Source organism: Diceros bicornis, chromosome 18 (assembly GCF_020826845.1).
Source record: "Diceros bicornis minor isolate mBicDic1 chromosome 18, mDicBic1.mat.cur, whole genome shotgun sequence".
Lineage (NCBI taxonomy): Eukaryota > Metazoa > Chordata > Mammalia > Perissodactyla > Rhinocerotidae > Diceros > Diceros bicornis.
This window is the reverse complement of record NC_080757.1, coordinates 15,967,330-15,993,622: the sequence shown is the minus strand read 5'-3', so window position 1 is coordinate 15,993,622 and position 26,293 is coordinate 15,967,330. Positions and strand designations below refer to the sequence as shown.

General features: G+C 38.3%; 1 protein-coding gene across 6 annotated transcripts in view; it reads right to left on the bottom strand.

Moving 5' to 3' along the window:
- Positions 1-26,293, bottom strand: part of SMYD4 (SET and MYND domain containing 4) — a 49,163-nt gene that overhangs the window by 9,078 nt on the left and 13,792 nt on the right. For all 6 annotated transcript variants that reach the window (XM_058560110.1, XM_058560111.1, XM_058560109.1 and 3 more), the window contains 3 exons: positions 13,196-13,340; positions 9,254-9,343; positions 6,824-7,988 (listed from right to left, as the gene is read on the bottom strand). In XM_058560110.1, the coding sequence (XP_058416093.1) occupies positions 6,824-7,988; positions 9,254-9,343; positions 13,196-13,340 (1,400 nt within the window). The remainder of the gene's footprint in view (positions 1-6,823; positions 7,989-9,253; positions 9,344-13,195; positions 13,341-26,293) is intronic.

Genomic DNA, 26,293 nt, shown 5'->3' with positions numbered 1-26,293 from the left:
TGAATTATTTTTACTATTATAAAAACTAAAATTACAAAAGGATTATATGATAGAAAATTTTAAAAACTGAAAATTATAGAGAAAAATAACAGTCATCTATAATCCTATCAGCCAGCTATAAGATTTTGGTGCATTTTCTTGCAGTCTTCTTTCTAGCTTTATGTATGGAATTTTTAACATAATTGGCAACATGGTGCACACAGTGATGTGTAAGTTACTTCTTTCACTTAACACGTCATGGCCATTTCTTTACACCCTAACCTAAAATGTATATTATAATTAAAAAAATAAAATAAACAAAGCAACTCTGCCAATCTGATAGGTAAAAAATAGTATTTTGTTTTAATTACTAGAGAGGTTAGATATGATCTTTATTACTACTTTAATAAAGTGCTTGCTTATGTATATTTTTTAACAACTTTATTGAGATGTAATTTATCTATCATAAAATTCACCTGTTTTGAGTGCACTAATTCAATGACTTTTTAAAGAAATTTACATAAGTTGTGCAACCATTATCACAATCCAGTTTTAGAACATTTTCATCCCTATGCGTATTTTCACAAGTTGATTTTAAGAGTTGTATAGTTGCTAGAAATGTTCTCTCATTTTGTCATTCACATTTTAATTTTTGCTTATGGGTTTTTGGAGGTGGGGAGTGCTAAAACAACAACTGATTCATTTGCTTATAATGTTGCATGCCAGCAACTTTGCCTGAGCTCAGCTGACTGTTTTTTCTGCTGGTCTTGCCTGGGATTACTCATGTGATTGCATTCATCTGGCACATGGTCTTTTATCCTCAAGGAGGCTAGCCCAGGCTTGTTCACAAGGCCACACCATTGTTTTAAGGTGACAGGGGCCAGCCCGGTTACGCTACTGGCGGCCTGGGTTCGGATCCCGGGTGCGCACTGACGCACCACTTCTCCGGCCATGCTGAGGCCACGTCCCACATACAGCAACTAGAAGGATGTGCATCTATGACATACAACTATCTACTGGGGCTTTGGGGGAGAAAAAGGAGGAGGATTGGCAATAGATGTTAGCTCAGAGCCGGTCCTCCTCAGCAAAAAGAGGAAGATTGTCATGGATGTTAGCTCAGGGCTGATCTTCCTCACATAAAAAAAAGGAGGTGACAACAGAAGCTGCAAGATCTCTTAAGGCTTAGACTCAAAAGTCACATAATGTCACTTCTACTGCATTCTACTGGTCAGAGCAAGTAATAGGGCTGGCCTAGATTCAAGGGCAGGGGAAAGAGACTCCAACTCTTTTTCTTTTTGGTGAGGAAGATTGGCCCTGAGCTAACATTTGTGCCAATCTTCCTCTATTTTGTATGTGGGACACCATCATAGCATGGCTCCATAAGCAGTGTGTAGGTCTGCACCCAGGATCCAAACCTGTGAACACTGGGCCACCGAAGTGGAGTACAGGAACCTAACCACTATGCTACTGGGCCAGCCACGAGACTCCAACTCTTGTTGGTAGAAAAAGCAGTGTCAAGTCACAAAGGGGCAAACACAAAGGGATGGGAGAAATTGTTGTGGTCTAGAGGTTCATCCAGTTCTCTCATGATCCATATGAGAATACTGAAACACACAGAGGTTAGGTAACCTGACCAAGTCCATACTGAGAGTGAGTGGAATGGGAACTCAGGTCTGCTGTCTCCCAGTCCAGTGTTTCCATTCCTTCAAGGACCCTTTTCACCTACATTTCTCTGTCTTCTTTACTGGTTATAGTGTTTTTGATATTTGGTATTTAGGTTAAATCTAGTGGGGGGAGAGAGGGAGAATTCCCCTCTGCCCTTTCCCTTAAGGTTCTTATGCCTGGCCAAATAATCAACAAGACAGGTTAGCAGGAGAAAATAATACCAAGTTTAATAACACGTATACATGGGAGAAACTCAGCAATGAGCAACTCGTCCCTCTGTCTACGTTGCTTGCTTAAGTATTGTAGCTAAAGGAGAGGAAGGTGTTGGGGGTGGGTAGTGGTCTGGGACTTCAGAGGGCAAGAAGACAATTCTTTTCAGGATCATCTATAGATAATGTGCTCAGGGAGAGAGAGAGTTTTTTGATAAAAGGGGCTTGGTGCCCCCTCCCATTGTAACATCTATTTTACATTATCATTACAGCCATCATGACAGAAGATCTGTTCCAGGAAGGAGCCACCATGTCAAATTCTTTAGGCAGTTAGTGGGGGAGGTCAAATGTCCCTCAGAGAAAACAATCAAGGTAAAGAGATATATTTCAGGGTGGCCAAATCTTGATCTCCCACACTAGCTATCTTTTAATTACCCAAATTTGGTATTATATATTTTTAGAAAGATTCTCTCACCCTAAGACTATATAAATGTTCACTTACCTTTTTCTATTTTATGGTTTAATTTTTTTAATACTTAACTTTGTAATGATTTGAAGACAGAAGCTATTACTTTTGAGAGGCTATCATATCAGTACCATAATGTTTTTAATTATTGTAGCTTAATGCTGATAGTACCAAGCCCCTTCACTATTCTTTAAAACAAAATGGCTATTCTCACCCACTTATTCAAGATGAACTTCAGAATCATTATTAAATTCCAAGAAAAATCCAATTGTGATTCTGTTTGAAACTACATTACACCAATTAGGCTAATGTGGGGGAACTGCCATTTTTATAGTTTCGGGTCTTTGCATCTAAGAATATGGCATATCTCTGCATTTATCCAAGCCTTCTTTTATATCCCCACAAATTAAAATATCCTTACATTTCTGGAGGAAACCCTACTTGGTCATATATTATTATTCCTTTAATAAACTGCTGGATGTGATATGGCAGTGATTTATTCAGGGTTTCTACATCTATATTCACAAAAGAGACTGCTCTCTAGTTTTTATTCTTGGCTTTGCAAAATGAGTGGGAAAGGGTTCTAGGTTCTCCCATGCCCTGAACAATTCATATTGTATAAAAATGATCTGTTCCTTGAAAGATATTTTTTATTTTTTTAAAACATGGCTAAATAGGTTCCTAAGTTTTAAAGAACTCACATGGAAAAGAGTGGGTGTTTCTTGTTTTTATGGAAATATTTTGATAACTTCTTCAATTTCCTCCACAATTACTGGAGTTTTGAAGTGTTTTCCTCCTTCTGGGAAAATTTAGGCAATTTATATTTTTTTACAAAGCTGTCTACTTAATATTTTCAAATTCAATAGTCTAAAATTGTATTAAGTATTTGTTTAAAATTTTTATTTATTTATTTTTTTGTGAGGAAGGTCAGCCCTGAGCTAACATCCATGACAATCCTCCTCTTTTTGCTGAGGAAGACCGGCTCTGAGCTAGCATCTATTGCCAATCCTCCTCCTTTTCTTTCCCCCAAAGCCCCAGTAAACAGTCGTGTCACAGCTGCACATCCTTCTAGTTGCTGTATGTGGGACGCGGCCGCAGCATGGCTGGAGAAGCGGTGCGTTGGTGTGCGCCCGGGATCCGAACCCAGGCCGCCAGTAGCGGAGCGCGCGCACTTAACTGCCAAGCCACGGGGCCGGCCCATGTTTAAAATTTTTAAATGAATTTATATTTTTGGCTATATCCACTTCATTGTTCTTAATTTTGTGGAGCTTTTTCCTAAATAGATTTCTTAATTAGATTTGCCAAATCTTTGAATCAGGAGTCTGTAAACTGTAGCCTGTGGACCAAATCCTGCCTGCTGCCTATTTTTGTACAGATGGGTCTAAGCATGGTTTTTACATTTTTAAGCAGTTGAAAAAAAATGAAAAGAATAATTCTCATGATGTGAAAAATTATAAGAAATTCAATTTTCAGCGCCCATAATAAAGTTTTATTGGAACCAGCCATGCTCATTTGTTTGGATATTGTCTATGGTTGCTTTCATGCTACAATGGCTGTTGAGTAGTTGCAACAGAGACCATATGGCCTGCAAAGCCCAAAATATTTGCTATCTGGCCCTTTACAGAAAAAGTTTGCTGAACTCTGGTCTATAGTACACAAGTTTTGATAGATATAATTACTGAATCTCCTAGTTTATTATATCTTGGTTTCTAGATCCTTATTTTTAATATATTAAATCAGAGTCACAGTGGTAGGTATATTCAAGTTTCTCACAACTATGGGGTTTTTGCCAGTTTCTTCTTATACACTTAACCATTTTGTTTTATAGACACAATCTCTATGTTTATGAGAGCTAAGGCTGATGATATATCCCAGCATGGAGAGTCTCCTTTATAAAAATAAAATGTTGTCTCTGTTTTTCTAGATGTCTTACCTTGAGTTCACTGTTTCATATGATTACTAATACCCTGATGTGCTTGTGATTCTGACATGTTTTGTCCAAACATTGTGTTGTTTTGTTATAGCTGTCACTTTTATAAACAGAATACAATTGGATTTGAATTTTTTTGGCCCTTTTTGAAAGATTTGTTTCATAGATTTTAGCCCATTTGTATTTACTATTATAGACTCATTTTCATCATCTTCCTACTTTTTGCTCTGTGAATTTTTTTTTTCTGGTGAGGATGATTGGCCCTGAGCTAACATCTGTGCTCATCTTCCTCTATTTTGTATGTGGGTTGCCGCCACAGCATGGCTTGATGAGCCGTGTGTCAGTCCGAGCCTGGGATTCAAAACTACGAACCCCGGGCCACCAAAGCAGAGCGCACAAATTTAACCACTAAGCCACTGGGCCGGCTCCGAACTATTTTTTTTTTTTTTAAATATCTTTTCCATAGAATGATGGGAAAGGTACACAACCCATTTTAAACTTACCAGAATAATATTACCAAGGTATGAATAATTGTCTTTAAAAAAATATAGAAAAGTTCAAAGAAGAAAACTAATCATCTTTCCACTTTCAGAATTAATCACCATTAAGTTTTTTTTGCTTTTAGTTTTTTTCCTGTGTATATTTTTAAAACATCATATAAATGAGAATAAATTATGTATAAAATATTAGAACCTTATAGATGAAGCCAGAGTCTCCAATCCTCTTTCCATCACCTCTGATAGCCAGTATTATGCTACGTATCTATTTCTCTAGTCCTCATTAGCAACAGCAAAATACAGGTCTTCCTGGCTATACATACTCTTATCCAAAAATTCACTCTTAACAACTTTCGAAAAATTTTACCCAAAACTCTCTATGCAAATAAAAAACTGACTGTAATGAAATGTCATGCACACGGAGCAAAAACATTTAGGCTAAGATTCTTTGACTGTAAGCGGTAGGCCAGTGGAGGCAGGTGGATGGAAAACACCTTCTTTCTCCATATGGCTCTGCCATTCTGCCTCAGGGATTCAGTATGAGTTAGCGGTCACTGCTATTGTTTACCCGGACAATAGTTTCCATAGTTTTCAGAGCTACTGACATTTGTATCTTTTTTGTATGTTCTATTAAGTACTTTAGAGGCAAGACACAACAGAATCAAGAGTTGGTAACATTCTCCCATTACAATCTGACAGCCCCATATACTACTTTTTATATTCAGAAAACAAAATGAAAACAATGTTTTAAAATGTCAGTGAATGTACCTAAGGAAAAACATAATTCTGGAAAAACACTCAACAGATGTATTTTAGAGGTAGCAATGGCTCAAAAAAGCAAAAGAAGGCAGAGAAGAAAACGGAGACTAGCTTGCAATGTGATTCTCTACTACCACGGGATGAAGCCAAGGCTATTTCTGGATGTTCCATGTGTTTCAGGATGGGGAAGAGTCTTGCCCAAAGACACCTCTAGCGAAACAAATATACACCATATAACTTGGCAGCTGAATTAAAACTAAAGATAAAAATGTACGAACAAAAGGTTGATAAAATTCTAGATTACCTAATGTGAGAAGATCAGAAGAGCTAAACACGCATGGTTTAGTTAAGCCACATTTAATATTAATCTGTCTATACATCCTAGGTTTAGTTAATACCTAATTTCTCCCCTCGAGTTAATTAGAAAATTGAGAAAAGTATAATGAACTGATTGAATCGAAAGACATTATCTGCTAAAATGGAGATAATACAGTAGAAATACTGGAAGCTATTTCTTTTCTAATAACAATATCTGTTGTCAGTACAGTCATATTAGAGACGTCACTGACAATGCTGGGCACATCCATCCTCTCCATCTGCCTGGAACAGCCTTATCTAGAGGATCTGGTTCAGGAGAGCAGCTTGAGGCTGGTCTGTTCTGAGAGGCGGCCCCTAGATTATCTGGCCACCTGACCAAAGGACAGCCCAAGCACAGGCTGGCCAACAGCTTATGGTAGTATTGTGTGAAAAGCTGTGCTGGGCCAGACTCCTCTGCTGGAAATTTATTTTTTTATTTTATTTTATTTTTTTTTTAAGATTTTATTTATTTATTTATTTTCCCCCCAAAGTCCCAGTAGATAGTTGTATGTCATAGCTGCACGTCCTTCTAGTTGCTGTATGTGGGACACGGCCTCAGCACGGCCGGAGAAGCGGTGCGTCGGTGCGCGCCCGGGATCCGAACCTGGGCCGCCAGCAGCGGAGCGCACGCACTTAACCACTAAGCCACAGGGCCGGCCCATAGAGTTTTTAACGTTAAAGTATTTTTACAAACACATCATCTTCACAACTCCGTAAAGTTAGGTGGGTTTAAACTACCCATTTCACAGATGAGAAAACTGAGGCAGAGTGGGATCAAATAATTTGTTAAGGTCACACAGCTTCTCAATGGCACAATCATGACAATTCAAGACAGCTGTGTTTTCCCATTAGCTCACTGATTTGTTTGAACGCTACTGTTTTCCTCTACAGTTCTTTCTCCCCAAACATTAGCTATATCAAGAACAATACTGTAAGGCAGAAAAAAAAGTTTCCCTCTTACCTGTTTGCTGTATGGTAGTTATTGCCTGCGCATTACACTGCAGCTGTAACATGTGTCTCAGCATGGCCACTCCCCAAAGAGTCAACTCTGGACCCAACGCAGGAGCCACTGCTGCTTTCAGCTTAGAGGATGTCGGACCTGTTGTGAGGGCCTGTGAACTGGCTGCTTCGAGCTGCCTGCACAGTGCAGAAACACTCAGAGCACAGAGGAATTTGTGCTCTGGGCTATGGTTTTCAGTATGGGGCAAAAGGTTGAAGACAGCATAATAATTACTTTCATACTTTCCATTAATATCACACCCGGGAATTGGGTTCTCAACTGTTTTGCCATTTTTCTCTCTCTCCCCTCCCAGGTCACAACTGAGTGTTTGCACCAGATTCTTGCTTTCAGGTAAAGAGGTGTCCTTGTTACTAATCTCGCCACAAAGATTCCTTATGACTTTGCCAGCATCCTCAAATCTAGCTAAAAGAGTCGACCTCAGGGCAATGTGGCAAAAGACACCCAGTGTGAGAAGCAGCCCCCCTAGAGAGCACTCGATACTGTGGTAGAGATCCCAGGCCTGCTGCATGCACTCTTGGCTGCAATACTTGGCATAGCTGCACCCATCACAAGGAACTGGAGCCAAAGTGTGCTTCAAACATCGGTGACAGTAAAAGTCCCCATTGGTAACTCTGGTATCCCACTTGCTCTCTAGGCCATGATGTAGTGGTGGCATTTCTCCTGGGTTAAGGACACTCACAAAAGCGTCCTCCTTCACCAGGAGCTCTCCTGGGAGAATACCTTTTGTGGCAATCAGATAGCGGCCTTTTAAAGGGTCTGTGCATAAGCTGACAGATGATGATGCACTGGAAATTTGTTCATTTTCTTCCCTTAGGTCCATATCCGCAAAGGCTTTGGTTAGAGCTGCTGAGATGGTTTCTGTGAGATTCTCCTTTTCTTGTACCTTCATTTTCAGACGACAGAGGGTTCTCTGCAGAATCTGAAACTGGGAAGCTGCTAGGGTTGGTTTGGCAGTGAAGTTACTTTCAAGATCACTGATGGTCTGGCTTGCTTCCTGCAGTCTCCCCAGGAGCACCAGACACTCTGCCTTACGCAACATCATCTTGGGCTGCAATCTTTCTGGGTACCCGTGCATCTGGGCTCTGACGATGTCTTTAAGACATGTCTGAAAACAGAAAGGAAACCCCAAAATGACCCTTGGTCCCTACTCTTCAATGTCTACTGAAAGACTTAACAAAAATCTACAGGAAAGTTAAGGATTATTAAAAATGGAGCCACTACAATCATGTGCTTCTTTCTTTAAATCATATTCTACCACGTGACCTTTTAACTGCGTGATTAGAAATATACGCTGAAGTTATTATGTTTACCTTATTAAATATTTCTGTTTTTAAGGAAAAAAGTCCTACAGCTAGAAGAATTATAGTTTGGTGATTAAGAGGGCAGCCTTTGAAGCCAAACAGACACGCACTCCAATACTGACTCTGCCTCTTACAAGCTGTACGACCTTGTGCAAGTGACTGAATTTCTCAGCATCTTAGTTTCCTCATCCGAAAAACAGGGATAATAACACCTCTCAGTGTTGAAATAAGATGAAAATAAGGTAATACATCTAAAATGCTGAAAAGAGAGCCTGGAACACAGCGTGTGCTCACTATATGGGAATCATTATTACAAGAAGGGAAACAGAAACAACCAATACAGGGAAGTTATAAAGGGTTACATAGTCACAAGTTTTTTTACTTGTTGTCTTCAGTCACCCAGGACTTTCTTGCTTGGGGCCTAGAGTTAGATTCTTGCTCTTCTCTCGTAGTTCAAAGGGCAATAAGTGTGAACTTGTGACTATTCAAACAGTTCTTAACTCTAGAGTATAATTTAAATTTCTGTGGAATTGCGAAATGGATGTACTAAAATGGCACTTTAGAGCTTGTCCTTAGACCTCAATTAGGGGATGAGAAGAAAACCACTCATCTGAGCCCCCCATCATGGGCACACACAGGCGCTTCAGTGTCACTTTCACTTTCTCCCTCAAAATGCATATTGAGGGTGAGCTACATTGTTGCAGGATAATCTTGCACATGCTCTACTTATTAAAAACAAAACAAACAAGTAAATAGTTTTCAGACACTTGGAACTTGAAGTATTATTAGTAACATATCTCACCGCTGATCTCAACTCTGAGCACTGCTGACCACTGGACGTAGTCCATGGCCCCGTGGAACGTGCCGTGACTGTTTCTTGTCAACCAACACTTCCCCACAATGAATTAGGAGAAAGAACAAGTTGGGGAGGATATTACTTTGCTTCCAATTCAACCCACTGCAGCATGGCCCAATTTTAGTGTTCTAAGGTAGAAGCAGAGACGAATGTCCAGTCCTCCACTGAACCCTACAGATCATCTCCCACCACACCAGGCATCCTGATACTCACTTCATGCTGACCAAGGTGGAAGAGGGCTGCAGAGCGATTGGCATAACACAGTGAAGTGTCCTCAGTGTGAGGCCTTGAATGCGATACTCCCTGCAGAACAAGGAGCTCGTTAAAGGTATAAATAGAAACTAGCATCTTCAAAGCATTTTTTTTCAGCTAACAGGCACTCTATTACTAGAGACTGTATGACAGTGGGAAAGTTACTGGATCTCTATGTGCTTCATCTGCTTCAGCTTCATTTTCAACTACTTTCGAGTAAAGCTGTGAGGATCAAGTGAGGAAATAAATATTCAAAGCCCTCTGAAGAGAGCAGCATCAGACACAGCTTCAGCCACAAACAATCCCGAAGGTAGAAGAAAACAGGAGCGTGATCCCGCACATAACAATTCACAAAAGTGCACTAATGATATATGGGAAATAGATGGCTAATTCATACTTAGATAGCCAAACATATGAAAAGGAAAGCAGAAAAGGGCTACATTTTCTACCACCAAATTGGCAAGGATTAATAATAATCATAAAGTTGGCATCTCAAATCACTGGAGAAAAGATGGGGATTATTCAGTAAAAGTATTGGGACAAGTAGGTGGCCACTGAGGAAAAATAATGTTGGTTCTCTATATATGATAAACCTTTCATTAGGATAAATTCCAAATGGATCAAAATCTTAATGCAAAAAATGAAACTATAGTAGCACTAAAAGAAACTATAGGAACAGTCTAAAGTGATGTTGGAGTGAGGAATACCTTTCTAATTATGACATAAAACCCCAAAGTCATAAAAGGTTGATAAATTTGACCACATAAAAATAAAAAATTTCTTTATAGCAAAAACCAATATCAAAAGACAAACACTGAACTGGAAAAAATATTAGCAAGTCATGTTATAGGCAAAGGGCTCATTTCTTTATTTTATGAACAGTTCCTACAGATCAATAAAATGACAACCAATAATTCACAAAAGGAAAATAAGCAAATGATATAAATAGTTCTAATGGGAAATACAAATGGCTCTTAAACATATGAAAAGATGCTCAACCTCATTCATGATCAGCAAAATGCAAATTTAAACTCTACTGAGATGCCATTTTTTACCTATCAGATTGGCAAAGAAAAATGAAATTGATAGCACACTGAGATGGCAAATGAGTAGGCTAATAGGCATTTTCATATGTTGCTAGGAGAGTGTAAATTGGTCTCATGATTATGAAGGGCAATTTAGCAATATATATATATTTTAATATACATATCTATATCTCCATTGACCCAACAATTCCTCTTCTAGGAATTTATCCTACATATATAACCATTTATCCTATAGATATGTGCAAAATAACATATATGCAAAGTTTCTCATCACAGAATTGTTTGAAATAGGAAAAGACAGGAAACAACGTAAATATGATCTACAGAACACTAATTAAATAAATTACTATTATATCCATATAATGGAATACCACATAGCCATAAAAAAGGAATGGGGAAAGTCTTTATGTACTGATATAAGAATGATCTTAAGATATTATTGAGTTTTGATAAGAGTGCACTGCTGAACACTGTGTATAAAATGTTATTGATATAAAAAGAGCGTGTGTTTGCGGGAGTGGGAAATGAGGTGGCTAGGGGACAGAGGAAATACACTACACTGTATACTTTTGACTTCTAACCATGTAAACACATTTCCTATTCAAAAATAAATAGCTACGGGGCCAGCCTGGTGGCGCAAGCGGTTAAGTTCGTGCGCTCTGCTGTGGCGGCCCGGGGTTCACCGGTTCGGATCCCAGGCGCGCATGGATGCACTGCTTGGCGAGCCATGCTGTGGTGGCATCCCATAGAAAGTGGAGGAATATGGGCATGGATGTTAGCCCAGGGCCAGTCTTCCTCAGCAAAAAGAGGAGGATTGGCAGATGTTAGCTCAGGGCCAATCTTCCTCACAAAAATAAATAAATAAATAAATAGCTAAAATCATAATAATATTAAAACCCTAATAACCAGTATCACTTAGGATATAGAGAAATAAACATTCCCATACTCTGCTAGAAGGATGTTAACTAGTTCCTTCCTGGAGAACAATTCAGCATCAAGTACCAAAGGCCTTAAAAAAATACATTCAATTGACCCAGAAATTGCCCTTCTAGGAATTTATCCTAAGGAAATAATCAGATGTGCATAAATATTTACACAGAAAGATGCTCCTGTAGCTTTATGATACCAAACAATCTGCCAACATCAGGAGATGTTAAATCAAGTATAGTTCTCTGTAATGGAACACTAAGCCAGCTGTGAAAAATCATGTTCCAGTGGAAAATTTAATAACATGAGAAAATGGTCACAATAAATCGTTGAGGGAAAAAAACCAGTTGCAAAACAGTAAGTACAGCATTATCTCAATTTTGTAAAAGAAAAACACATTTTCAGAGGAAGAAGTAGCTGGATGGATATGAGCAAAAACGTTAACAGGGCCTATCACTGGTTATGAGATTTCTTTTACTCTTTATGCGTCTTTATATTTTCTATGTAAACATATATTACATTTACAATCAGACAAAAATAACAAGTATTATTTAAAAAAAAAAGAACATAGCGGCTTTATAGAAAATCGCAAAGTACCATAATCACCAAAATACTAGCCTCATGAAATAGGAAGCCTCATCTCCCTCCTAGGGCAAATCTGAATTTTTTGTCTGATTTCACTTTTTATTTTACTTGTTTTCATCAAACATCTTCCTACATGATCACATTTATGATGCACATGCATAAAGTTTAAGAGATTAGCTCTGAAAAAGAACTATTAAGCCATTTATCAGTGGATCATTTTATCTAAGGGATTTTAATTCTTCAGCAATCACTAACATTATTCAGCTAAATATTTTGTTATAACGTTACAAAACAGGGCTTTTATCAACTATAGAAGCAGCTGCTGTAGGTCTGATAGTTTTTGGAAAACTAATTCCAAACTTGAAGCATAGGCCTGTTAAAGATTCAGAGTAGGGCCAGCCCGGTGCTGCAAGCGGTTAAGTGCGCACGTTCCGCTGCCGCGGCCCGGGGTTCGCCGGCCCGGATCCCGGGTGCGCACCGACGCACCGCTTGTTAAGCCATGCTGTGGCGGCGTCCCATATAAAGTAGAGGAGGATGGGCATGGATGTTAGCCCAGGGCCAGTCTTCCTCGGCAAAAAAAAAAAAAAAAAAAGATTCAGAGTAGGGGTACCCCCTTCAAATTCACACTCATTCTTTTACTACACAAGGTCACAGACCTGGTGCAAGGGATTGATACATTCTTGCTTTAGGCCCATATTTATCTCTAAAAAGTCATGGAAGGAAGTCTCTCTTGTTCCAGTTCCTACTATGGAAGCAGAACAGTATGAGCAACAGATTGTTAAAACCCACAATTCCTCCTCAAAATCTAGCTCACTGATGGTTAGTGTAATTTAAATATTTGTTGACAACCTTCAACATGGAGTTCAATTGGGCTGTGGCAATTAAGTTTATTTTCCTTTCTAACTTAATTTAAGTCAAACTGGTTGTAAGCTAATGCTGTGGCTAACCAAAAGTCCAGCTGTTCTCTAAATTGTGACTATCAAACTAACCCCTCATCAGTCATTCAGACAAAAAAGGCACACAATTCACGGAGAGCCGACAGAAATGGGCCAGGCAGGGCAAGGGGTCCAATAAGCCTATTGCTACAAGGTATCTGAAGGAATATGGGAATAGAAGTTTCCTGATGGAATTCAGGACATATAATACAAAGTACCCTTTGTTTCAGAATATACCCAACACCAGAATTCTGCCAGTTGTCTTTTTCAAATCCAATCTACAAATTACAGACAAAGCTGCCACTGGCTACTTAGTTCAGCACCATGGCTCTATCTTTCGGAGAAATACAAGAAATACGCATTGTTAAATTGTTGAGAAAGTCCCTCCTGCTGAGCTGGGAGTGTCTCACCTTAGAATACAGCACTGTGGCTCCCATATAATCCTTCTCCTGAAATTTTTTGTTTCCTTCTTCTCTGTAGAAAAGCGGAGCGTTGGGGTCCTTTCCCACAAGGTAACCTCTAGAAAGCCTTTTTAAAAACATCTCATCCTCAGGTCTTCATGAAGAAAGAAAGAAAGAAATGAAAAAAAAAAAAAGCATTGTTATTTCAAGGAAAGCTCCTAACCATTGCACCTGAAACAGGAGTGAGTGCCGGCAAAACACTGGACACATGAGGTTGTACGTTATTATGTAAAGTGGCTGCAGAGGGGGGAAATCTTGTGGTCTTGAGACACAGGGACTGGAATTTCTATCTAGAGGACACAGTGCTAATTTTTTATTCTTTATCTTGTAATTCTTGGCCAATGAACCATTCCTTGGATAATACATGATATAGAAGCTTGGCTGTGGAGAACATAATACATAGAGTCTTTGCACCAAAGCATATTCTCCACTGACAAGAGGCTGACAGAGAACAGAGAGAGAGGTGGAGAGAGAAGGCAACAGAGTGAGAGAAACTGAGAGAATGAGAGAGAATGAATCATAAAGTAAATGTAGTGAAATGTTACTATTTGGGGAATCTAAAAGCAGGGTATTACACAGCAATTCTTTGTGTTATTTTTTGCAAGTAAATCTGAAATTATTTCAACCTGAAAAGTTTTAAAAAGTACAGTCATGTTTTGCCTAATGATGGGGATACATTCTGAGAAATGCATCACAAGGCGATTTCATTGTTGTGCAAACACCATAGAGTGTACTTACACAAACCTAGATGGTATAGCCTACTACACACCTAGTCTATATGGTACTTATCTTACGAGACCACTGTCATACATGGGGTCTGTCATTGACTGAAATGTCGTTATGCATGGCTGTATACAAATGCTCTATATAATAAAATTAATAAGGTTGATCTAATATATAAATACACAAAATACACACACACTGGCAATAGAGAATACACCTTTTTTCCAATAAGAAGAAATAGCAGAGAATAACCTAGACTACACATTTTGACCACAGTGCAATGAAGCAAAATATGAATACCATGGAAACTAAAAACTCTCTTAAGCAACTCTTGGGTAAAAGAGGAAATCAAAATAAAAACTGTAGCATGTTTAGAAAAGTATTTTTCAAATTTTTGTTTACAAAGACCCACAACAAGAAATACCTTTTACATTTTGATTCAGTATAATGCATCTGTGTATGCATATATTGAAATTTCACAAAACATTATTTATCTTTGCTATGTGTAAGTTAATATCAAATATAATTTTATTAATATTTAAATACAATACAGAAAAAAAATCTCAAAATAAATAACACAAAAAGAAAAATTAGGAAAGATTTTAATTCAAAAGGTGTCCTTGCCTGTTCCAAATTTATTCCAGTCCAGAAAATATGAGGACAATTGCCCATGCGTACCTGGTGCACCATAGAGCTTGTTCTTTGTTCTCTTTATTTTTGTGGGTTTTTTTCTTTCTTGGTGAGAAAGATCGGCCCTGAGCTCACATCTGTTGCCAATCTTCCTCTTTTTGCTGAGGAAGATTAGCCCTGAGCTAACACCTGTGCCCATCTTCCTCTATTTTGTATATAAGATGCTGCCACAGCATAGTTTGATGAGCAGTGCGTAGGTCCGTGCCCAGGATCCGAACCCACGGACCCTGGGGGCTGCCAAAGCAGAGCAGCCAAACTTAACCACTATGCCACCGGGCCGGCCTCTGTGTTATTTCAAATTAGGTTAAACCTGAAAATCCTATTTAAACATAAAGGTTGTGGTGAACAGTAATAGCAAAACTCTTCTTGCCTAACAATGGATATTCTTTATAATTTTTAATTATTTATTTTTCCCCAAAGCCCCAGTAGATAGTTGTATGTCATAGCTGCACATCCTTCTAGTTGCTGTATGTGGACGCGGCCTCAGCATGGCCGGAGAAGGGTGCGTCGGTGCGCGTCAGGGATCTGAACCCGGGCCGCCAGCAGTGGAGCACGCGCACTTAACCGCTAAGCCACGGGGCTGGCCCACAATGGATATTCTTTAATCTTAACCCAAAATGATGATAAACTCAATGTTTTGTAATTGTTCTTCAGTGTAATTAAGAACTAAGCTGCAATTAATTCATTCTTTCCTTTGGGCACCAAGTTTCACTTAGTAATTAATTTAAAGTTTTGAAAAGCAAATGGATATTGTGTCTTTTTTTTTTTTTAATATTTCAAATTTTCTTCTGGAATTTTATGAAAAAAAACTTGAGGAAGTGAGATGGGACAATTTTTCTAATTAATTTTTTTATTGTGGTAATATATACAAAATTTATCACTTTAACCATTTTTAGGTACACAGTTCAGTGGAATTAAGTACATTCACAATATTGTGCAATCACTATCCATTTCCAGAACTTTTTCACCATCCCAAACTAGAACTCTGTACTTATTAAATGATAACTCTTCATTCCTCCTTCTCCACAGCCCCTAGTAACCTCTATTCTACTTTCTGTTTCTATGAATTTGTCTATTCTAGGTACTTCATATAAATGGAATCATACAATATTTGTCCTTTTATGTCTGGCTTATTTCACTTAGCATAATGTTTCCAAGGTTCATCCATATTATAGCATGCACCAGAATTTCATTCCTTTTCATAGCTGAATAATATCCCATTTATATATATACCACATTTTGTTTATCCATTCATCTGTCAATGGACATATGGGATGTTTCCACTTTTGGCTATTGTTAATAATACTGCTATGAACATTGTTATGCAAATATCTGTTTAATTTTCAATTCTTTTGGGTATAAACCCAGGAGTGAGATTGCCGGATCATATAGTAATTCTATTTTTAATTTTTTGAGGAACCACCATACTGGTTTCCATAGTGGCTGTACCATTTTACATTCCCACCACCAGTGCACAAGGGCTCCAGTTTCTCCACATCCTTGCCAACACTTGTTATTTTCTGTTTTTTTTGATAGTGGCCACCCTAATGAGTGTGAAGTGGTATCTTATTGTAGTTTTGATTTGCATTTCCCTAATGATTTATGATGTTAAAAGCATCTTTTCATGTGCTTATTGGCCATTTGTATATCTTCTTTGGAGAAATGTCTATTCAAGTTCTTTGCCCATTTTCTAATTGGGTTGTTTGTTTTTTTGTTGTTGAGTCTTAGGAGTTCTCTATATAGTCTAGATATTAATATTTTATCAGATATACGATTTGCAAATATTTCCTCCCATTCTATGGGTTGCCTTTTTACTCTGTTGATATTGTTTGATACACGAAATGTTTTAATTTTCATACAGTCCAAGTTGTCTATTTTTTCTTTTGTTGCCTGTGTCTTTGGTGTCATATCCAAGACATCACTGCCAGATCCAATGTCGTAAGCTTTTGCCTCATGTTTTCTTCTGAGACTTTTACAGTTTTAGTTCTTGAGTTTAGGTCTTTGAGCCATTTTGAGTTAGTTTTTGCATATGGTGTAAGGTAAAGGTCCAACTTCATTCTCTGGATATGGACTCTAATTAGGAAGCAGACAGAAAGAACCAAGTTCCTTCTTCCAGCCTGGTCTTCTCTTTCCAGAGCCCTAGAGAGGTAAAGCCTCTTATGGAGTCAGTTGGCAAAGCAGCAAGTCCCAGCCTCAGCCTAGAGTAGAGAAGATTAGAACTGAGAAACAATAGCTTAACAACTCACACACATTCATATATACACATTTTTTCCTGAACCATTTAAAAGTAAGTGCAGTCATCATGGAAGTTCACCTCTAAGTATTTCAGCAGACCTCTGCTAAGAATAAGGACATTCTCCTATATCTTATATCACAATATCATTATCACACCTAAAAAAATTAACACTAATTCAAATATCATTTAAATTTTCTCCATTATTCCTAAAATGTCTTTTATATCTTTTTCTTACCCAACCTCATCCAGGACCAAGGTTCTAATGTCCTGCATTTAGTTATTACTTCTCTTTAGTCTCTTTTGAGATAGTCTTATAATATTTTTGTTTTTCATGACTAATTTTTTGAAGACTCAAGACCAGGAAAATGTTTTACATCCTAGTTTTGTCTCCTTATTTCTTTATGATTAGATTCAGATTAAACAATTTGTGTCAAGAATATTAGTACGTAGTTAAATCTATATACTTCTTGTTTCAAATCAGGAGAGTCATAATGTCAAGTAGTCCCCACTACTGGGGTCACTTGGTTAAAGTGGTGACTGCTGGATTTCTCCAATATAAAAATACCTTTCCTCTTGTACTTAATAAGTAATCTATGCGGCCATACTTTGAGACCATGCGAATAACCTGTTTTTTTTTTTTAATAATTTTTATTTATTTATTTTCCCCAAAGCCCCAGTAGATAGTTGTATGTCACAGCTGCACATCCTTCTAGTTGCTGTATGTGGGACGCGGCCTCAGCACAGCCAGAGAAGTGGTGCATCGGTGCGCGCCCGGATCCGAAAACGGGCCGCCAGCAGCGGAGCGCACGCACTTAACCGCTAAGCCACGGGGCCGGCCCTACGAATAACCTGTTTCCCAACAATCTTTCTTCTAGTGGTTTGAGCATCCATTGATAATCATTGCCAGAAGCAGCTATTACACAGGAGGTTACAAAATGGTGATTTTCTAATTCTATCATAATTTCTAAACTTATTAATTGGCATTCTTCTGTAAAGACAAATGTTTCCCCCTTCCCTTCTTTTACTTATTTAGGTATTTATTTGAGTATCACTATGACTTAAAAAAAATTCATTGTTATAAACCATTACCATTATTATTCTTTTTTTTTTTTTTTTTTTGATTTTTATTGATATTTTAATGGTTTCTAACATTGTGAAATTTTGGGTTGTACATTTTTGTTTGTCCATCACCCCATATATGACTCCCTTCACCCCTTGTGCCCACCCCCCACCCCCACTTCCCGGGTAACCACAGTCCAGTTTTCTCTGTCCATGTGTTGGTTTATATTCCACATATGAGTGAGATCATACAGTGTTTGTCTTTCTCTTTCTGGCTTATTTCACTTAACATAATACGCTCCAGGCCCATCCATGTTGTTGCAAATGGGACGATTTTGTCTTTTTTTTATGGCTGAGTAGTATTCCATTGTATATATATACCACATTTTCTTAATCCAATCGTCAGTCGAGGGACACTTAGGTTGCTTCCACTTCTTGGCTATGGTGAATAATGCTGCAATGAACATACGGGTGCATAAGCCTCTTTGGATTGTTGATTTCAGGTGCGTTGGATAGATTCCCAGTAGTGGGATGGCTGGGTCATAGGGCATCTCTATTTTTAATTCTTTGAGGAATCTCCATACCGTTTTCCATAGCGGCTGCACCAATTTGCATTCCCACCAGCTGTGTATGAGGGTTCCTGTTTCTCCACATCCTCTCCAACATTTGTTGTTTTTTGTCTTGGTGATTATAGCCATTCTGACGGGCGTGAGGTGGTATCTTAGTGTTGTTTTGATTTGCATTTCCCTGATGATTAGTGATGTTGAGCATCTTTTCATGTGCCTATTGGCCATCTGTGTATCTTCCTTGGAGAAGTGTCTGTTCATTTCCTCTGCCCATTTTTTGATCGGGTTGTTTGTTTTTTTGTTGTTCAATTGTGTGAGTTCTTTATATATTATGGAGATCAACCCCTTGTCAGATGTATGTTTTGCAAATATTCTCTCCCAGCTGGTTGGTTGTTTGTTCATCTTGATTCTGATTTCATTTGTCTTATAAAAGCTCTTTAGTCTGATAAAGTCCCACTTGTTTATTTTTTCTTTAGTTTCCCTAGTCTGGGTAGGCATGTCATCCGAAAAGATTCCTTTAAACCCAATGTCAAATAGTGTGTTGCCTATATTTTCTTCTATGAGTTTTATAGTTTCAGGTCTCACCTTCAGGTCTTTGATCCATTTTGAGTTAATTTTTGTGAATGGCCATAGCACATGGTCCACTTTCATTCTTTTGCATGTGGATGTCCAGTTTTCCCAACACCATTTATTGAAGAGACTTTCCTTTCTCCATTGCATGTCCTTAGCACCTTTGTCGAAAATTAGCTGTCCGTATATGTGTGGTTTTATTTCTGGGCTTTCAATTCTGTTCCATTGATCTGTGTGTCTGTTTTTGTACCAGTACCATGCTGTTTTGATTACTATTGCTTTGTAGTATGTTTTGAAGTCAGGAATTGTGATGCCTCCTGCTTTGTTCTTTTTCTTTAGGATTTCTTTAGCTATTCGGGGTCTTTTGTTGCCCCATATAAATTTTAGTATTCTTTTTTCTATTTCTGTGAAGAATGTCATTGGGATTCTGATTGGGATTGCATTGAATCTGTAGATTGCTTTAGGTAATATAGACATTTTAACTATGTTTATTCTTCCAATCCACGTGCATGGGATATCTTTCCATTTCTTTATGTCATCGTAGATTTCCCTCAATAATGTCTTGTAGTTCTCATTGTATAGGTCCTTCACCTCCTTGGTAAGATTTATTCCTAGGTATTTTATTCTTTTTGATGCAATTGTAAATGGTATTATCTTTTTGAGCTCTCTTTCTGTTAGTTCATTATTAGCATATAGAAATGCAACTGATTTTTGTAGATTGATTTTGTACCCTGCAACTTTGCTGTAGTTGTTGATTGTTTCTAACAGTTTTCCAACAGATTCTTTAGGGTTTTCTATATATACAATCATGTCATCTGCAAATAGTGAGAGTTTCACTTCTTCGTTACCTATTTGGATTCCTTTTATTCCTTTTTCTTGCCTAATTGCTCTGGCCAAAACCTCCAGTACTATGTTGGACAGGAGTGGTGAGAGTGGGCAGCCCTGCCTCGTTCCTGTTCTCAGAGGAATGGCTTTCAGTCTTTCCCCGTTGAGTATGATGTTAGCTGTGGGTTTGTCATATATGGCCTTTATTATGTTGAGGTACTTTCCTTCTATTCCCATTTTATTGAGAGTTTTTATCATAAATGGATGTTGTATCTTGTCAAATGCCTTCTCTGCGTCTATTGAGATGATCATGTGGTTTTTATTCTTTGTTTTGTTGATGTGATGTATCACGTTGATTGATTTGCGGATGTTGAACCATCCCTGCGTCTCTGGTATAAATCCCACTTGATCATGGTGTATGATCTTTTTAATATATTGTTGTATTCGGTTTGCCAATATTTTGTTGAGGATTTTTGCATCAATGTTCATCAGCGATATTGGCCTGTAATTTTCTTTCTTTGCATTGTCTTTGTCTGGTTTTGGTATCAGGGTGATGTTGGCCTCATAGAATGATTCAGGAAGTGTTCCATCTTCCTCTATTTTTTGGAATAGTTTGAGGAGGATGGGTATTAAATCTTCTTTGAATGTTTGGTAAAATTCACTGGAGAAGCCATCTGGTCCTGGACTTTTATTTTTTGGGAGGTTTTTGATTACTATTTCAATCTCTTTACTTGTGATTGGTCTATTCAGATTCTCCATTTCTTCTTGGTTCAATTTTGGGAGGTTGTATAAGTCTAAGAATTTATCCATTTCTTCTAGATTGTCCAATTTGTTGGCACATAATTTCTCATAGTATTCTCTTATAATCCTCTGTATTTCCATGGTATCCGTTGTAATTTCTCCTCTTTCATTTCTAATTTTATTTACTTGAGCCTTTTCTCTTTTTTTCTTAGTTAGCCTGGCTAAGGGTTTGTCTATTTTGTTTATCTTCTCGAAGAACCAACTCTTTGTTTCATTAATCCTTTCTACTGTTTTTTTGGTCTCAATATCATTTATTTCTGCTCTGATTTTTATTATTTCTCTCCTTCTGCTGGCTTTGGGCTTTGTTTGTTCTTCTTTTTCTAGTTCTGTTAGGTGTAATTTAAGGTTGCCTATTAGGGCTTTTTCTTGTTTGTTAAGGTGGGCTTGTATCGCTATGAGTTTCCCTCTCAGGACCGCTTTTGCTGCGTCCCATATGGTTTGATATGGCATGTTATCATTTTCGTTTGTTTCCAGATAGTTTTTGATTTCTCCTTTAATTTCATCAATGATCCATTGGTTGTTCAGTAGCATGTTGTTTAATCTCCACATTTTTGTCACTTTCCCAGTTTTTTTTTCCTGGTTCATTTCCAGTTTCATAGCCTTATGGTCTGAAAAGATGCTTGTTATGATTTCAATCTTCTTAAATTTATTGAGGCTTGCTTTGTTTCCCAACATATGGTCTATCCTAGAGAATGTTCCATGCGCGCTTGAGAAGAATGTGTAGTCAGCTGTTTTTGGGTGGAGTGCTCTGTATATGTCTACTAGGTCCATCTCGTCCAGTTTTTCATTTAAGTCTAATATTTCTTTATTAACTTTTTGTCTGGATGATCTATCCATTGCTGTAAGTGGGGTGTTAAGATCCCCTACTATTATTGTGTTGTTGTTGATTTCTCCTTTTAGGTTTGTTAATAGTTGTTTTATGTACATTGGTGCTCCTATGTTGGCTGCATATATATTTATAAGTGATATGTCTTCTTGATGGAGTGTCCCTTTTATCATTATATATTTCCCTTCTTTGTCTTTCTTAACCTGTTTTATCTTGAAGTCTACTTTGTCTGATATGAGTATGGCAATACCTGCTTTCTTTTGTTTGCCATTAGCTTGGAGTATTGTCTTCCATCCTTTCACTCTGAGCCTGTGCTTGTCTTTAGTGCTAAGATGTGTTTCCTGAAGGCAGCATATTGTTGGGTCTTGCTTTTTAATCCATCCTGCCACTCTGTATCTTTTGATTGGAGAGTTCAATCCATTTACATTTAGGGTAATTATTGAAATATGAGGGTTGAATGTTGCTGTTTTGTCACTTATTTTCTGGTTCTTTTGCATTTCCTTTGTTTCTTGTCCCATTTGTTTTGGACTGCCAATTCAGTTTGGTTGTTCTGTCTTATGATTCTTCTAGTTTTCTCTTTGTTTATCATATGTGGTTTTAATTTGATTATTTGTTTAGTGGTTACCTTGAGGTTTGGGCGAAAAATCTTCTGTATGAGATAGTCCATTATCTGATAGCCTCCTATTTCCTTATACTAAGTCAATTCAGTCACTTTCCTCTTCCCCTTCTAAGTTGCTCTTGTTATACCTTATTCTATCTTGTGTTGTGGCTGTGTATTTACAGTGATGAGGTTAAATTTATTTTTGGTGAATTTCTTCCTTTGATCTTTGAGTTTAGTATTTAAGTGGTTGCTAACCTATTCCGGTAAAGATCTACTATTTCTCTGATTTTGTCTACCTACTTTTCTCCTTACTCCAAGCTTTGTGTTCCCTTTCTCTTCTTGTTTTCAGGCCTGAGGGCCTTCTTGAGTATTTCTTGTAGTGGCGGTCTCGTGGCCATGAACTCCCTTAGCTTTTGTTTATCTGGGAGAGTTACTATTTCTCCATCATATTTGAAGGATATTTTTGCTGGATAGAGTATTCTTGGCTGAAAGTTTTTGTCTTTTAGTATTTTGAATATATCATTCCAGTCTCTTCTAGCCTGAAAAGTTTCTGTTGAGAAATCCGCTGAGAGCCTGATGGGAGTTCCTTTGTACGTTATTTTTTGTTTTTGTCTAGCTGCCCTTAATATTGTTTCTTTGTCGTTGACCCCGGCTAGCCTTACCACTAGGTGTCGTGGTGAAGGCCTTTGTCTGTTAATATATATAGGAGTCCTGTTGGCTTCGCTTACTGGTATTTCCTGCTCCTTCCCCAGATTTGGGAAATTTTCAGCTATTATTTCCTTGAATAGGCTCTCTGTTCCTCTTTCCCTCTCCTCTCCCTCAGGAATACCTATAATTCTTATGTTACATTTTCTAATAGAGTCCGATATTTCTTGGAGTCTTTCTTCATTTCTTTTTAGTCTTAGTTCTCTCTCTTCTTCCATCTGGAGTATATCTGTATTCTTATCCTCTAAAGTACTAATTCTTTCCTCCATATTGTCAGCTCTGTTCTTTAAAGATTCCAGATTCTCCTTTATCTCCTCCATTGTGTTCTTCATCTCCATCAGCCCTGATAGGTTTTTCTTTATGATTTCAATCTCTTTTGTGAAGAAACTCCTAATCTCATTTAATTGTTTGTCTGTGTTGTCTCGTATTTCGTTGAGTGTTTTTATGATAGCTATTTTGAAATCTCTGTCATTTAGTTTATGGATTTCTGTGTCTTCGGGGTTGATTTCTGGGTGCTTGTCATTTTGTTTCTGGTCTGGTGATTTCATATATTTTTGCATTGTGGTTCCTGTGTTGGTTTTGATTTTCCTCATCCTGGAAGTCTCTGGTTGCAATTTCCACCTGCTGCCACTGTGTGGTGGTAAAGGGCTGTGTAGTCTAAGCCCCCTGCACTCTGCCCCAGTTTTTCTGCTGCGATCCGCAGTTTTGTTTTGTTTTGTTTTGTTTCTTTTCCCCACTGCGATCCACGGGTCCAGTCCAGTTTATTCAGGTCTGCCTCGGACCGCTAGATCTGGTCGAGCTGCAGATTCCGGGTTGCGGGGAGGGGGGAGCTCTCTCTTTTGCCCTCTGGGTCCCTGACATGGGAGGCTTCTCGTTTGCCCCTCTTTATCCGCTCTCTGGGTTGCTCAGATGTTGATGGTAGCCCTGTGGCTCCTCTGAGCCCTCTGTGCGGGAGTTTCCCACTGGCTGAGAGAGCCCGAAGAGCTACAGTTTCCCGCCGAGGGCCGCCCCTCCCCCCTCTCTGGGAGCCGCGCGGACCGGATCGCTGATCTGATGGGGAGGGAGCGGAGTTCTCCTTACCTCTCCCCACTTCCTCCGGGGGCCCAGCACGTTCCGCTCTCAGATGTGCGGCAGTGTGGATCCCTCCGCTCCAGCTTTTGACTGTCTGGGATTCCGTTGTTGGTCTGTGGCTGTTATTTTTGTTGTATTTTGTGGGGGAAGAATTCACGGGAAAGCTCACTCCGCCATGATGCTGACGTCACTCCATTATTATTCTTTTTGATGCTCATATTGTCCTAAATTTGGCCAGCGGGAAGCTCTTCAGACTGGCTCCTATGTTCTTTTTTATGCAAATGCATTAGTCTTTGAGCACTTCCTTGCTTTCTGGTGCAATAAGGTATTCAAGTTGAATCAGCACAAAACAAAACAAACAGTAAGGCAGTAGGTGTGGATAATGAGTCTGTTAAGCATTCCTTAGGACATTGTAGATTATCAACTGGGGGGGTCATCTGTTTCAAAAGGTCTTCAGTATGGATGAAAGGCATCCAATTTGGGAAAACCTTCCTCAAAGACTGTAAACGGCAAGAAAGAAAAATGTATGCCTGGCTTTAAGCTTTAAAGGCCCAATTCATACTTTTATTTAATAGGCATGCATATGGAGATTAGAGGTTTAAATCTTTTTTGGTCACTTTAGATTATGATTGAATAGTCTTACAAACAGCTTTTCAGAGCTAACTAGTTCTTTTTTTGCGAGATCAGCCCTGTGCTAACATCTGCCAATCCTCCTCTTTTTTTGCTGAGGAAGACTGGCCCTGGGCTAACATCCGTGCCCATCTTCCTCCACTTTATATGGGACGCCACCACAGCATGGCTTGCCAAGCAGTGCGTTGGTGCATGCCTGGGATCTGAACTGGCGAACCCTGGGCCGCTGCAGCGGAGCGCGCGCACTTAACTGCGTGCGCCACTGGGCCGGCCCCAGAGCTAACTTGTTCTTAGGTAGAGAAGTTGGGGATGAAGTAGTGAGAGAGACAAACAGTTAAAAATGGAGGCCATTATTAACTCCAGTGAAAACAAGAGTCATAAAAGAAAGGAAAAGTAATTCAAAGTATACTTTGTGGTTCATATGAGTAATATTTACATAGACATAATGATGTATGCATTGAATATTGGTTTAACCAAAATCATATTCTATTGGTTATATTATATTATAAATTATAATATAGTTATAATGAGAGAATGAGGGAAAAACAAGTATATACATGTGAGTTGGGGGTAAGAGAGCTAAATTTTGCATCTAAAACTAAAAATTCAAGAAACAGCAGTATTAGCACACTGTTTAGTAGTATGAAATTAAATTCCAAAAGAAACAGTTAAAATAACTTAAAGTGGCAGTGTCCGGAGAATAAGAATGGGGAAGAGTAAGACAGAGAGTTGCTGTTTTTCTTTACAAGCTTTGAAGTGTTACTTGACTTTTTATACTAGATGTATATATATATATTTTTTAATAATTTTATTTATTTATTTTTTCCCCCAAAGCCCCGGTAGATAATTGTATGTCATAGTTGCACATCCTTCTAGTTGCTGTACGTGGGACACGGCCTCAGCATGGCTGGAGAAGCGGTGCGTCGGTGCGCGCCCGGGGTCCGAACCCGGGCCGCCAGCAGCAGAGCGCGCGCACTTAACCGCTAAGCCATGGGGCCGGCCCACACTATATGTATATTATTTGGATAAAAAATTAAACTAAAAAAGGAAAATATTTCTACTTAATAAGGCACCAGGTCTACATAGTTTTACAAGATTTTTCTACTGGCTTTTAAGAATCTAATAATCCCTACATTATATAAACTATTTGAGCGTAGAAAAACATGGGAAGCTCTCCAATTCATGCTATGAGGCTACCATAACCCTGATACCAAGAGTTGACAAATAGAGCACAAAAAGGAACATGTAGCTAATATCAATTATGAACACAGATATAAAAATCCTAAAAATAACGTTAAATTGAATCTAGCCATGTGTTAAAAGAATGATAGTGGATAACCAGAGTTTATCTCTAAAATAGTTCAACTTCAGTAAATCTACTGATGTAAATCCTACATTAACAGATTAAAGGAGAAAAAGAATATGATAATTTCTTCCAAAATATATCAAACATGTATTGATAAGATTCAACACCTATTTATGATAGAATATAGGGCAAACTGAGAAAAGGTATGTACTATTCCTTAAACTGAGAAAGCGTGTGTACTATAAACCTATGGCAAATGTCCTAAACGGCTGTTACTATTCAACACTGCACTGGAGATCTAACTAATGCTATGATAATTAAAAAGTAAAATAAGAGGTACAAATATTGGAAAGGAGAATTACTATTTGCAGATATAACTATTTACCCAAAAATTCTAAGTAGATGAGCATAAAAATGATAAGATAATGTGAAAGTACA